The sequence below is a fragment of the Hevea brasiliensis genome, chromosome 10 (assembly GCF_030052815.1).
Source record: "Hevea brasiliensis isolate MT/VB/25A 57/8 chromosome 10, ASM3005281v1, whole genome shotgun sequence".
Lineage (NCBI taxonomy): Eukaryota > Viridiplantae > Streptophyta > Magnoliopsida > Malpighiales > Euphorbiaceae > Hevea > Hevea brasiliensis.
In genome coordinates, this window is record NC_079502.1 from 6,438,320 (window position 1) to 6,451,925 (window position 13,606).

At 28.6% G+C, this 13,606-nt stretch overlaps 2 protein-coding genes across 3 annotated transcripts; one reads left to right on the forward strand and one right to left on the reverse strand.

Moving 5' to 3' along the window:
- The first annotated feature begins 865 nt into the window (after nt 1-865).
- LOC131169745 (uncharacterized) lies at nt 866-1,763 on the forward strand. The gene is made up of 2 exons (XM_058129069.1): nt 866-1,232; nt 1,378-1,763. Exons 1-2 carry the CDS (start codon nt 1,150-1,152, stop codon nt 1,649-1,651), a joined length of 357 nt encoding a protein of 118 aa, XP_057985052.1. The 5' UTR covers nt 866-1,149; the 3' UTR covers nt 1,652-1,763.
- A 4,148-nt stretch (nt 1,764-5,911) lies between these two features.
- Nucleotides 5,912-13,035, reverse strand: LOC131169206 (uncharacterized). 2 transcript variants are annotated; one of them, XM_058129070.1, is made up of 14 exons: nt 12,670-13,028; nt 12,178-12,339; nt 11,995-12,111; nt 11,828-11,912; nt 10,617-10,725; nt 10,434-10,501; nt 10,178-10,303; nt 9,046-10,100; nt 8,540-8,740; nt 8,368-8,428; nt 7,594-7,707; nt 7,279-7,392; nt 7,111-7,200; nt 5,912-6,181 (listed from the first exon to the last, which is right to left on the reverse strand). In XM_058129070.1, the coding sequence occupies exons 1-14, from the start codon at nt 12,765-12,767 to the stop codon at nt 6,173-6,175; spliced, it is 2,409 nt and encodes an 802-aa protein (XP_057985053.1). In that variant the 5' UTR covers nt 12,768-13,028; the 3' UTR covers nt 5,912-6,172. The 2 variants fall into 2 exon arrangements, with proteins under 2 accessions (XP_057985053.1, XP_057985054.1); XM_058129071.1 differs by lacking the exon at nt 5,912-6,181 and adding an exon at nt 6,250-6,431 and having other exon boundaries at nt 12,670-13,035.
- Between the last annotated feature and the right edge of the window lie 571 nt (nt 13,036-13,606).

Genomic DNA, 13,606 nt, shown 5'->3' on the forward strand with positions numbered 1-13,606 from the left:
GTTAAAAGGTAAAAAATTAAGGGATAATATTTACCATCCTAGGGAAAATGGAGAAATGAATGGGAGAATAATATTTTCAATAAAAAAAATTAATTGTATAATTATATAAATTTTTTATAATTATATTATCATTATTATTAAATATTTATTTTTATTATTTTATTTAATTTTTACCACTCGTTGAAATTCGTATTTAACACATTTATTTGTTATCCTTTATCTTATTTGGATATAAAAGATTAAAATTTAAATATTTAACATTTATTTAGAAGAAAAGGTAAATATCAAAATTATGGTGTTATTTGGTCGAGAATAAATTAATTTAAAAGTTTCAATATCTTAGGAAATTGATAAATTCAATTTGTTTAGTCGATATTTTATTATATCAATTTTTGAAATTAATTCTTTCACTTTATAAGAAACAATTTGTTTACTTTTATGAAAGTAAATTATTTTATAAGAAGTGAACCTGTTTGGCTTTGAAATTCTGGATAAACAAGTATTTTTTAGAAAAAAATTTATTTTAAATATTGTTAAAAAAATAATTTTATTATATTAAAATTCTTGTTATCAGAATATATCAAAATTAAATTTAAATTAATTTTTTATATTTTTAATTAATATATTTAAAAAAAATTTATCTCCAATAATTTCAATAGTAATATAAACCCTACAAAGAAAAAATATAATATTAAGAGCAGCGTGGTCGGTTTAACCTATATGGTGATTATGACATAGCATTGATGCCATGAGTCAATGATTAATAATGAGGACCCATATCTTATTAATATAAATATTCTTTACTTTATATTATATTATATATATATATATATATATATATATATATATATGTGTGTGTGTGTTTAGTGATCTTATCCTTCCACTCTCAATTTTTATTTTTTTCTTTTATAATTTCATAGAAAGAAGTTAAATACATTAATATATTGCTTCCTCCAAAACCCACCAATTCTATATATATTAACTCAAAAAACTTTGAATTTTTTACTTGTAAATCATAGCCCTCTTCATCTTCTTCTTGATATATTAACTCAAGAAACTTTGAAGAACAGAAGAAGCTATCTGCAGTTTCTTGATTTCTTTTTTTACTAGTTATAACCTTCTTTATCTTCTTCTTTGAAGCATTGGGTCATGGCTGAAAACCTAAGAATCGTAGTTGAAAAGAATCCCTCAGAGTCCAAACTCAATGAATTAAACATCAAGTGCTGGCCCAAGTGAGTCTCTCTGTCTCTCTGTCTCTCTCTCTCTCTCTCTCTCTCTATTTCTTTTTTATATATATATTTGTGAGTTTTGTGGATGTGGGTATGGGATTATTAAATCTAAAAGCTTTTATCTTTTCTGGGTTTGGGGGAAAAAAAGATGGGGTTGCTCTCCAGGAAGATATCAGCTAAAATTTGAAGCAGAAGAGACATGCTATCTGTTGAAAGGGAAGGTGAAAGTATACCCAAAAGGGTCATCAGAAATTGTGGAGTTTGGTGCAGGAGATCTTGTAACTATACCTAAAGGACTCAGTTGCACTTGGGATGTTTCTGTTGCTGTCGATAAATACTACAAATTTGAGTCATCTTCACCACCACCACCACCGCCACCACCTTCTTCTTCTTCGTATTCTTCTTCATCTTCCTCTTCATAGCTAGTACTGATCTAGACTTTGTATAGCTAGTATCTAGCAGTAGTATTCTTATCTTCAATCTTGATTTAATTTCTATTTATCAATCTATATTCTTTGGAATTTGATTACTGAAGCTTCAACTCTCTCTCTCTCTCTCTCTCTCTCTCTCTCTCAGTTGTATTGTTGAGATTTTTTCTCTCTTCTCTTCTGGTTTAGAAGGAAGGAGTGATCTCTCTCTCTCTCTCTCTGGTCAAAGAAAGGGAAAGAAAACACCTAGTCAATGCATGTCACATTCAAACCAATTAATATTTCTTTTCCTTAGAATAATCTTTCAATGTTCCTTTGACTGGTCAATTCTCTATTTTCTTTATTTATAAAATATAATTATAAAAAAATTCTCATGAAATTTACCTAGAAGTATTATTTCTATACATTTATAGTAAAAAAAAATAGAATTTTTTTTATTTAAATGTTTTATAAAATAATAATTTAAAATTAATATACAACTAAAGTTTAAATTTAATCTAAATAATTATTTTAAAACTTGATGTATAATAAAAAAAATATAATTTTATCAAAAAAATTAAAATGTGAATTTACTAATATTAAATAATAAAATTAAATTTTTTTTAAAGTATTTCATAATTAACTATTGCTTTTAATCACATGTTAGTGTAGGAAAAGAAATAACTTTTCTAACTGTATCCTTTTTGTGAGTGATATTTTTAATCATTTTTTATATATTAAAATTAAATTTTTGTATGAAGCCATTTTAATTTTATTTTATTTACATTAATTTATAATATTTAAAATGAATAATTTTGAAATATTTCTTAAATAAGTAATTGATGAGAATGATAACTCAATGATATAAAATAATTTTAAAATATTCATACTCTTATAAAAACTTATGAAAATGAACTTTCTAATATATTTGTTAAGTTTAATAATCAAATTATTTTAATTTATTTGTAATATTTATTTGAAATTTATTAATATATATATAGTAAAATTTATTCAAAAATAATATAAAAAACAAAATACATATATGATAATTATATAGTAATATAAGTGTTAGTTTATTGTTATATTTAAAATAAATAAAAAATGATTTTAATAAATTAATAAGTAATATTTTAAAATTTTAAATTTCAAATATATAAAGTCCTGTGTATTAATTTCATATTAATTTTATTATTTAAAAATATGATTTTACTTGAATTTTAATTTTTTTTATACATCTTGATTATAACTTATAAAATCATGAAATTATACAAATAAACTCGCAATTTTAATAATTACAGTTTCATATATTTTTTGCGAAATAATTATACTTTTATTCTTAAGATTTTTAATAAATATATTAATATTTATAAGTAATCTGCATTAATTTAAAAAAAAATCATTTTCCTATACAATTGTAAATCAAGAAAACAATTTTAATATAAGATGTAATAATTTATCGATATGTAAACTTTAATTTATAATATAAAATTTTTAATTTTTAATTTATATAATATAAATCTCTCTTATAATTTTTAGTACTGTTCTTTAAATTATTTATACTCGCATGTTATTTATAAAATTAAAAAAAATTATATTTACATAGGTTGGTAGCTTTAGATATATAATTATTAATTATTAAAATATCAATTTATATAATTTAAATCATCGCGACAGTGAATAGAGAAAATGATTTAATTTTTTCTTTTCATTAGTGTTGAGGAAACATAAATTTTTAATTTAATAAATGTCATATTAATAAAAATAATTATAAGAAATTTTATGTTATTAAAATTAAAAATTAAAATATTTTATATAATTTATATTAAAAGTTAAAATTAAAATATATTACTGTTACATACTTTAACAATATAACTTACCCCATTTGTTCAATTGAGAGAGGGAAAGTGCTTTTTGTCCTTAGCCAAATGACGTTTAAGTATAAAATAAAAAATAATTGAGGGATTTTTTTTTTTTAAACGCAACCAAAAAAAAAAAAAGGTGAATAATGCTCATGACTTTGATTTTCTAACTTTTTATTTTACTTGCATGAGATTAATTATGAAATTTTTCTTTTCAATTTATATTTAAAAATTTTTTAATCCCTTACTTTAAAATGCAAGAATTTAATGTAATTAAAAATTTTAATTAATTCTTATGTTTAAATAAAAAAAAATAAATTAATTGTTTATAATTTAATTAAATTTTTTTACAAATTTTTTATTTTAAAAGAAATCTAAAAAAATATTTAAATTTAATTTCTTGATTTATATATATATATATATATATATATATATATATATATATATATATATATATATATATATAATCATGGAAGAGATTAGAGAAGGATAAATGTTTATCTTATTTTAGATGTTAAAAATTAAATAGAAAAGGGAAGGGAAAATAAATAATTTATTTTTATACAAATGGGTAAGACAGAAAATAAATTATAATTATGACAAAATAAATAACTTATTTTTTATTAATTACTTGTGATTTTTTAATTAAATAATGAGAGCAAAAAGGACAAAATATTAAAAAATATTTGTACATTAAAAAATAAAATATAACATAAAAAATTTCAATCTTTAAAAAAAGAATGAGAATGATTACTCTAAATTCTCCCATCTTAGCCTATCTATATATAAAATGTTATTCATATATTTTTTTTTTAATAATTAATAGGTATCTCTTAGTCTACAGAATTATAATTGTTCATTATAGAGTGAAATACTCCTAATAGCAATTTTCGTCATATTATTCAAACTTTTTTTAAATATATTAAATTAAATCATTAAAAAAATACGACTTATCTATGGTTGAAAATTAAATACAGGACCTTGAATGCAGGGAAACACTAATTCAACAGTCATACAAAAGAAATAATGGGCTATGACCAAGTAAGCTTTATAATTTGTCATTATTGAACTTTATTTTGTAGTAATATAATCTATTTTTTAAAAAATTTAAATTTTATTTTACATAAATCTCTCTAATTTACTATAATATAATTATAAATTAAAAAAATAATAAAATTATTTTTTTATCTCATTTTCTTTTACACTAAAAAAAATTTACTACAATATATCTATTATAAAAATATTAATATTATTATAATAATTTATTTTTTTTAAAAAAATGAGAATTTAATCTTCATCAGAAAATGTTAAAATAACATTTGGAGACCTTATATTGTTGTTTGAAAAAATTTTTAATATAAAAATATGTTATTATAGATTAGAAAAAGTGAAATTAAAATAAAGTATAAAATATTTTTAATAATAAATTAAAAATAAAAATAAAACACAAATAAAATTTAGTGACTAATTATAAAAATTGCCCGGTAAAGCGAAAGGACGTACCGACGTAGGGTTTAAAATAGGACAACAGAATAAAAGAAGTTGTTGGGGGTTGCCATCTCACTGGGGTCAGCTTCAACACTGCCAACTGTAAGTTCGGCGCAGAGGAATATTCCGTATCTATTCTTCAAATCCTCAACTCAGGCCTCAGGATCCGCTTTTGGTTAAACAATTCAATTGGATGTTTAATTTTTTATTTTACAAAATTAATTATTTAATTTTTATTTTTGAAAAATACATTAATAAACTTTTTTATTTTATTTATTATTTAATTCTTTCAATTTTGATTTACATTTCATTCAATCCCTAATCTCTTTATTTTCTAAATAGTGAAATATAGTCCTCATAACATTAATTTCTCTCCTATAAATATATTAGTTAAAAAAAATTTTGATTTAAATTAATCAGAACAAAACCAAAATTACAATTAAATAATATATTTTTTAAAATAAAAAAATTAAATATTTAATTTCATTAAAATAAAAAAATTAAAATCTTATTTAATTTAATTTTATAATAAAATTTATTTCATTTATAAGTAAATTTCATGATAAAATTTATTTATAAATAATTTTTTTAATATATTTTATATTAAATATAAAATTTACTTTAAATTAAATAAATTTTATATTTAAAATAAAATAAAATAATATATAATAAAAAAATAATTTTATCACTTAAAATATATATAATCATAAATTTAAAATTTATTTATAAATTTTAATAATTTTAATAAAATTTAATTTAATTATAATAAATTTCATAAAATTAATTATTAAAAATTTTAAATTAATTTTTATTTAAATTAAATATTAAAACTTTATATTTATAAATAAATTTTACAAAATTCAATTACACCGAATACTAGCTAAATGTTAAATATTAATTTCCCTTCAAACAAATGAGTCCGCATCTATATGGATGTATAATCATGCACCCCATTTTTTAGCACTTTGATTCAATGCCAAATGCTGATTGAATTAACAATTCAATGGTAAAGATGAAAAGTAGGATTGAAAATGGGAAAGCAAGCAAACTTGAGTTAGTTCATTACCGGACCACAATATTTTACAGTTTCAGAACATGAAATTAGAATACATTTCTAGGGTTTGCTGTTGGAGACTGGTTGGGAATAAGTGAAGAACCCACCAGTCACATCTGATTCAAACCAGTATGATCAAGATTCCTGTCAGTAACGAAGGCCGTGGTCAAGTGCCCTCAAACTCGCCCATATGTTAAATTTTGTGCATCATTCATAGCCAAGACTCTTTTTCTGTCATATGAAGCATGTGTAGAAACTATGGCAAACGTTGACAATATTTAATCCGCCAATATTTCAAATTTGGATTTGGTATGAAACAAGGTTTAGATTTTCACGGTTCACACAATGGAAGCATGACAGTGGGTTTCTAACCCTCCACTGCATATGTCTGAACCTGCAATCAGTAACAAATCATAACTAAAACTAGTAGTTCGTCTCGAGTTAGATAATCTAACTCAACTCAACTCAACTAAGCCTTTATCCAAAAAATTTGGGGTCGGCTAGAGTTAGATAATCTAAATGCTTGAATGTTTATTATATTTCTACCATCAACAACAAAACTATGCATGGGAGCAAGATAAAAACAAGAGGGTGCACATTAGGTAACCCTAGTCCACTTTTCAAGTCAAATAAAAACTTCCATATCCATGAAAGAACATTTTTCATGTATCTTGCTCTTTCCCTCCTTTCTGGGGAAAGTGTGGGGGGCATTTTTTTTAATCTACTCTAGCCTCAACCTTACCAAGAAATGAATAAAATACAGATCTTCAGAAAGTGTTTTTTTATAATCCAATAAATGTTCTTTGTAGTCTATATTTATCTCTTTTTCCAAAAGAAAAAAAGAATTGCTTACAATATTTTAAACATGTTATCATGGAACTTCAGCCTAACCAAACACAACTTGTTTCTGAAATACTTCCCTTGCATTTTATACATTTATTTTTTTATCATAAAAAAAGTATGCAATATTTTCTTGCATTGGTGTTTGTGCATGTGTTGAGGAACGAAAAAAATAGAATGCAGTAAGAAAATTAACAATAAATAAAATGCAGCAACCTTTCAGATTATCCTACCTCAGCCAAGTTATCTTCTGGAGAATAATTTGGTCCAGTGCAATTCACACCATGAGCACCATCATATTGGAGGACCCTAAGTTTCCCTTCCTGAAATTCACACAAAAAGAGAAATGCAATTAAAGAATATAGAATGATGAAAAAGAAAATTCTCAGAAAAAAATGCACCTTAGTTCCATAAACAAGACCTCCCCCAGCAAAAGGATGAAAGCAAGCAACATTGACCTCGTCCTCTGCACTAGGAAGAACTCTCACCAGTTCCATATCTGAAACTCTGTAAACCTGAACAATTGGAGACGGATATAATTAGAGAAGCAAGTCTGCCAAAAAGGTATCAAGTTAAAGCACTCTACTATGATGCATTCATGGCATAAGCATTGGTTCCCCCCACCCCCCCCAAAAAAAAACAACAGAGAGAGGGGGAACACATCGCCATGTTATAAAACAAACTATGTGGAAAGGGGCAAGAAAAAGAATTTTCACCTCTAAAACTGTGTAAATAGGAGATGTTGTTTCCCCATCAATAACGATGCTTTTAAGAAGGGATCCATGACGTCGGCCGTAAGCCAACAATATATGCTCAGAAGTGGGTGAAAACTGCACACACAACATGAAGAATGACAACAAACCTAAAATAGTAAATGACAAATCAAGACTAAAACAACACTGTACATTCACACAAGCATAATTAGTGAAATCCAAAGGAATTAAAACAACATATTCAAAGCTACTTTTTGAGCACACAGAAGTACATCACGCATCCCAATATTTTCTGGAAATCAGAATCAGAGCATCTAAGCCAACAAAGCGTCAAGCATACTGAGCTTTTCCTCTTCCTCAAAAAAGAACACCCCAAATATATAGGCATGGCTAATATTCCTTGACCTAACACAAATGACAAGTCCATAGTTGATTACCAGTTCAATCAAATATACCAGAATTAACACCAGCACCAGCATTCCTTTTTCTAACTAAATACAAATGAGTTTAGAAAGCACAAAAGTAAAAATGCAGAGGAATCTAATACACTGTCAGAAATAAGCCAACAAAAAGAGTATGGTCAAGCTTTTATCTTACTATGCACGATATATGAACACAATAACATAAGGCCAAAAAGAAATTGCATCATGGTGAAAGGCTATTGTGGTGACAGCATAACAGAACACATCAAGAAGTTAATATCATGAAAATGAATAGTCTAGTCAACACACAAATCAAACAAGGACAATAACTTCCGTCTACCAACAAGCCACAGACCTGGATAGAAGTCAAACAATGAGCAGCTCTGATTGCTCGGGATACAAGAACTGAACCAAAACTGCATAAAAGAAAACCAGAAAAAATTATAGATAAGATAAACTATCCTTCAGAAGAAGAGTACAAAATCGCATGAACATATAATATGAGTTGGAGTTGGAATTAATTTTACGTTGCCTCCTCCAGGGAATATATGCGAAGCTCATACATAACTTGGCGTGCAGAGATTGGGTGTCGGGTAGGGGAAGTTGCAGCCCCAGTATCTTGTTGAACTAAAGTTTGTAATCCAGGGTCAGCTTCCATATTAGGAAGCATGCAAGCAACACAGGCAGCTAAGTATCTTCCACAAGGTGAAAAATGAGCACCCATCTCACTGCAAACACAATTGCAACCCAGAGCTGACAAAGTAAGCATATTGAAGGGTCCACCCAGAAAAGAATTTGTAAAACATAACAATACAATACTTGGCCATGCTGAGGTTTATATGTCTTGAAAACAAATTCAAAACGAGATGCAATTACAAAAATTTTAATGCATTAAAGAACCTAGAGTACACCCCAGCCATGTCAGAGCATACCACAAGATCTACTTTTAATATAAATCAGCAGATAATTTGAAACACCCTGACATTTTAGGTAATCAAGGATCTATAAAGGGAAATCATAACCTTGCACATACCTACATAGGACAGCATGAGGTATGGTTAAACGACATCTTTCGCCATTGAGTGGGGCACAAGGATTTTGCATATCATGTGACCAAACCCTGAGCTTTACCGTACAAGGTAACTCTGCAGCAGCAGCTGCCAGTGATGTGGCAATTTCAGACTGGATTCTATTAAATATGGGCTGAGTATCAGCGCCATCATGTTGCATGTTCACGGCTGCTGTATTCTCCCCAGAAAAGCGGAAAGGTGAATAGTTATGTTGCAAGCCGGGTCTCCCAGAAACCCCAGATAGGCTAGTGCTGGCAGGCATTGCTAAAGTAGCCACTGCAGTCTCCATATTGTAATTAGAAAGATAAGATGTTGAGGAGGAACCTGTAAACTGGGATGAATAGTCACGACCACCACTGTTAAGAGGAAGCACTGATGGAACACCAGCTTGGCTTTGACCCATTAACCATCCTTGCAAAAAGCGTAGCTCCCACCAAGTTGGTTCTCTAGTGGATAAGTATTGATGAAGTTGCCCAACCTCTGAGGAATGCTGCTTAACTGAAATATTTCCAGATACTCCATCCACTGTACTATTAGCACCAGCAGAAGTTTCTGGGTCAGTATAATTTCCTCCTAAAGGCTGCATTTCATCAGTCTCCATGGCATCTACTGTGGAGTCAGCAACACCACTTCTCGTTCCAGTAGGAAAAGAATTAATTACTGTACCTTCTCTACTGGAATATGAACTGCAAGGAACTGCAGGGAAAGTCTCCATGGGAGAAACTGAAGTATCATAGTTATCAGCTGCATTTGCATCTGTTTGCAATTGCCTTGAACCAGATGATTCAACTTGTATTATGCTCGAACCAACATGTCTATTTACATCTGTTCTACTATCATCCATAGAGAATGAAGGCATGAATAAGAAAGGCAACGACATGAGAGGTAGTTCAGCAGCCAAACTAACACGATCACCAGACTGAACATTTGTCATAAAAACAGCAGGAGGAGGATATCTTAGGTAGCCTGGAGATGTTGCCCGTGCCATCGTGGAATCTGAAGAGTCAAGATCATTGACCTGCATATCAGTCCAATAATGTAATATACATAATAGTAAGAATAAACAATTAATTAAATGCCCTTTGAATTATTTACCTCAGCAGTCAAGAGAAACGGAGCAGCATGTGGGTGAAAATGCACTGCTCGAAGAGAACGCTTTGTCTTCAATACAATGGCTGGTGAGGAAGCCTCCCCTCTCCTATTGTAGTGCCATATGTACAACTGACACATGATCAAACGCCAATGCAATGTTAATCTACAAATTAATGTCTCCCAATCTTCAACATAATGGGAGGAAAGGAAAAGACAGAAGCAAGCAAGACCAACTACAATACAAAGTAAGATTCAACACCTTGTGACCTGATGCAACTGCAAGCAATTCCCCTTCAGCATGGAAAGCAATGGAAGCAATAGGACGATCTGTTAAAGGAACAAATCCAGTAAGAACAGGTTCACCGCAAGTCATACATGCTTTAAAAATAAATACAGGAAAAAAAAATAAAAGTAACCAAACATGATTTGGAGTAGAAATTACAGAAATCACGAGATCCTATACACTCTGATGTGTTTGCATCCCATAAGCGAACCTCATAATCCAAGCTCCCACTAGCAAGAATTTCAGGCTGCAATGGATGGAACCTAACCTGTAACAGGAGCACTTTAATAAGTAATTTACCAACAGGAAAAAATGCATTGGATTGAGATGAGCAGGAATGAAATCTCAGTATGAGGGAAACGAGAGAAATATATATATATATATATATATATATAGAGAGAGAGAGAGAGAGAGAGAGAGATTGACAAATAGAAAAGAAGGCTCAGCCACAATTGAAACTGTTTGTATCATCAAACAGTCAGACATTACAACTATCCTACTAAATGAACAATTATAAAAGCCAGGCCACAGAAGCAGTTCATGAAAAGATTTACAAACATTTTCTAGTTCCAGCAAATCTCCCACGTATTCAAAAAACTGTTCAAAAGCACCTACTGAAAGGGGAGTAAAGATTGAACACCTATTCATTCGTTTGACTAGGAGCTACCCACAAGTGATAAAATTATAAAATTTTCCCAAAGGTACCTCCGAACATATGTGAGTAAATTAGACGTATTTAATAAACAAAAGGTGCAAGAAAATATTATAGAACAGAAAGTTCAAAGTATACCATTATTAAGCTCAATAGTTACCAACTCAAGGGTACATACAATAACATCAGCATAAGCAAGAACATATATTGAAAATAGAATAAGCAAAAATGCACAATTAAGCCAACCACTAAATTCTACTGCATAAAATGACACTGCATATGGACTCGTGACCTTTAAACTGAGACCTCAGATGATAAAAAATGCCACCTAGTGTGGTCTTTTCCCCCCATAGGAAAACAGTGGAGAGAGAAACATGAATATGAACCTCTACCAATCCGCACTACGAGGCAACTACATAACCACTTGCCTGTTGGTCATTGTTTTCACAATTCACATGCTAGAAATTCTAAAGCTGAAGGAGCAAGGTAAAAAAGACATGTCCCATTATTTTAGCTTTTTAAGGACAATATATTCCTAAGTGGAGCAAAATATTGAAAAATTATATTTGGCCGATGTCAAATAACTGAATTAAGACTTATCTTCAAGCAAATCACAATTACCATCCATTTAGCTAAGTTACTGATCAGAAATGGAAATGACCTAGCAAATTGATAACTAACAAGTGCTTCACTTGGCAAAATCTACTTTCCAACTCACCACCCAAGGAGTCCTCCGATGACCAGTCAACACCTTTAAGCAGTTTCCAGTTTGACAATCAATTATCTTCACAGTGTGATCACCACTGCAAGAATTGAAAAGCAAGCTAGGTACAAAAACATATTCACGAGTGAATAAAAAAAACAACAGAAAGTAGGAAAACTTACTGAGTAGAAGCAAGTTTTCTCCCATCAGGACTAAATGCTGCTGCAATAGTTGACCTTGGAGGAGGCACTAGGGGGCAATACTTGGCAGATAAATGCTGCAATGATTCAGCCTCAACCCTAAAATATAAACAAGTGAATAAACGAACATGAAACAACACCAATTTTATGATGCACAGTAAGTACCATGAAATAAGACCACGTTTTGCATCTCTTGCCGGTTCGCTTTTGGGCAGAGACGAAGAATTAGCATTCCATCGAGAAGTTTCTCCCCACTGCCTTTTGGGTACATGCTTTGTCTTGGGACAAATCTCTCTCCGCACTAACAAACACAAAGCATTTCTACCACTGAAAAGATAACAAAGAAAAATAAACAGATAACACGAAATCAGAGACAGACTACAATCGAATGAATGAACATTCAAAAAGTTCCATAATTCCAATGAAGCTAATATTAGAACTTGAGATTGAATCTATTGAATTTCCCTTTCTCTATCATCAAGCATCAACAAAATTACAAATGATCTGAAGTGCTCCTTATAATCAAAGCAAAAGACCATTAATCACAATGATCACTACAATCGGATAGAAAATACAGAAGAAATCTCAAAAATCCTAACAAAATGAAGAAGATTAGCCGAATAACAAAGCATCTAAAAACCAAATTAGATATCTGACCTTCGAAGCGAATTACTAGAAGCATGGGATTGAACAGAATTTCGATCATGCGATAAGGAACGACCCGTCATTTCCTTGTTTTCACAATTGAAGTTCATAAAGTTAGGAATTAAAGTTAACTAGTAAAAGCTGTAAGACGAGGTCGCCAATGGCAGAGAATTGAAGAAAAGAGCAACAGATTATTGAAAACCCTAATTGATTGCTTTAGATTAAGCCTCGGAAGACGAAGAAGAAAACGAAGAAGGATGGATCAAGTCAGGTGTGGATAGAGATTGAATTTTGGATTTGAAAATGCGAGAAGACCTAAATCCAAAAGCTCAGCGGAGAGCAAGAAGGATTAATTGAAAGATAATAATAATAAAAATAATAAATTAATAATATATGATTTTGCATTTTTCTCATAATACCTCTTCGCGAAGATGCCCTTTCCTTTCCTAAACGCACTTTTGCCGCGTGCGTGTGCGTCATCTCCTTTTATCCATTTTGTAATAAAACAGTTTTTTTTTTTTTTTTTAAAAAAGAAACTTGTAATAAAACTTGTTTATCATTACGTAAATCAAATTTCTCACTTTTTTTTTTATAGGATGGCTTTTTATTTTTATTTTTTTTTGTATTTTTATATAAATTTTTTATTAAAATAATTATTATAACTAACAAAATGCCTATTTATATACGGTTTATATATATATATTGAGAAATTACTTGTATTAATATATATGATTATTAATAATTTTAATTTATATATTTTTTTTTATTTTAATATATAAAAATAATATAATTTTTTAAATTTTTTATTAATTATTTCAAACTTTATTTTTATCACTTGTATTCATCAAATTTTTTAATAAATATTTTATAATAAAAATAATTAATATATATAATATAAATATAAATATATGTAATTAATATATGTTAATATATTATAAATTATTTTAAA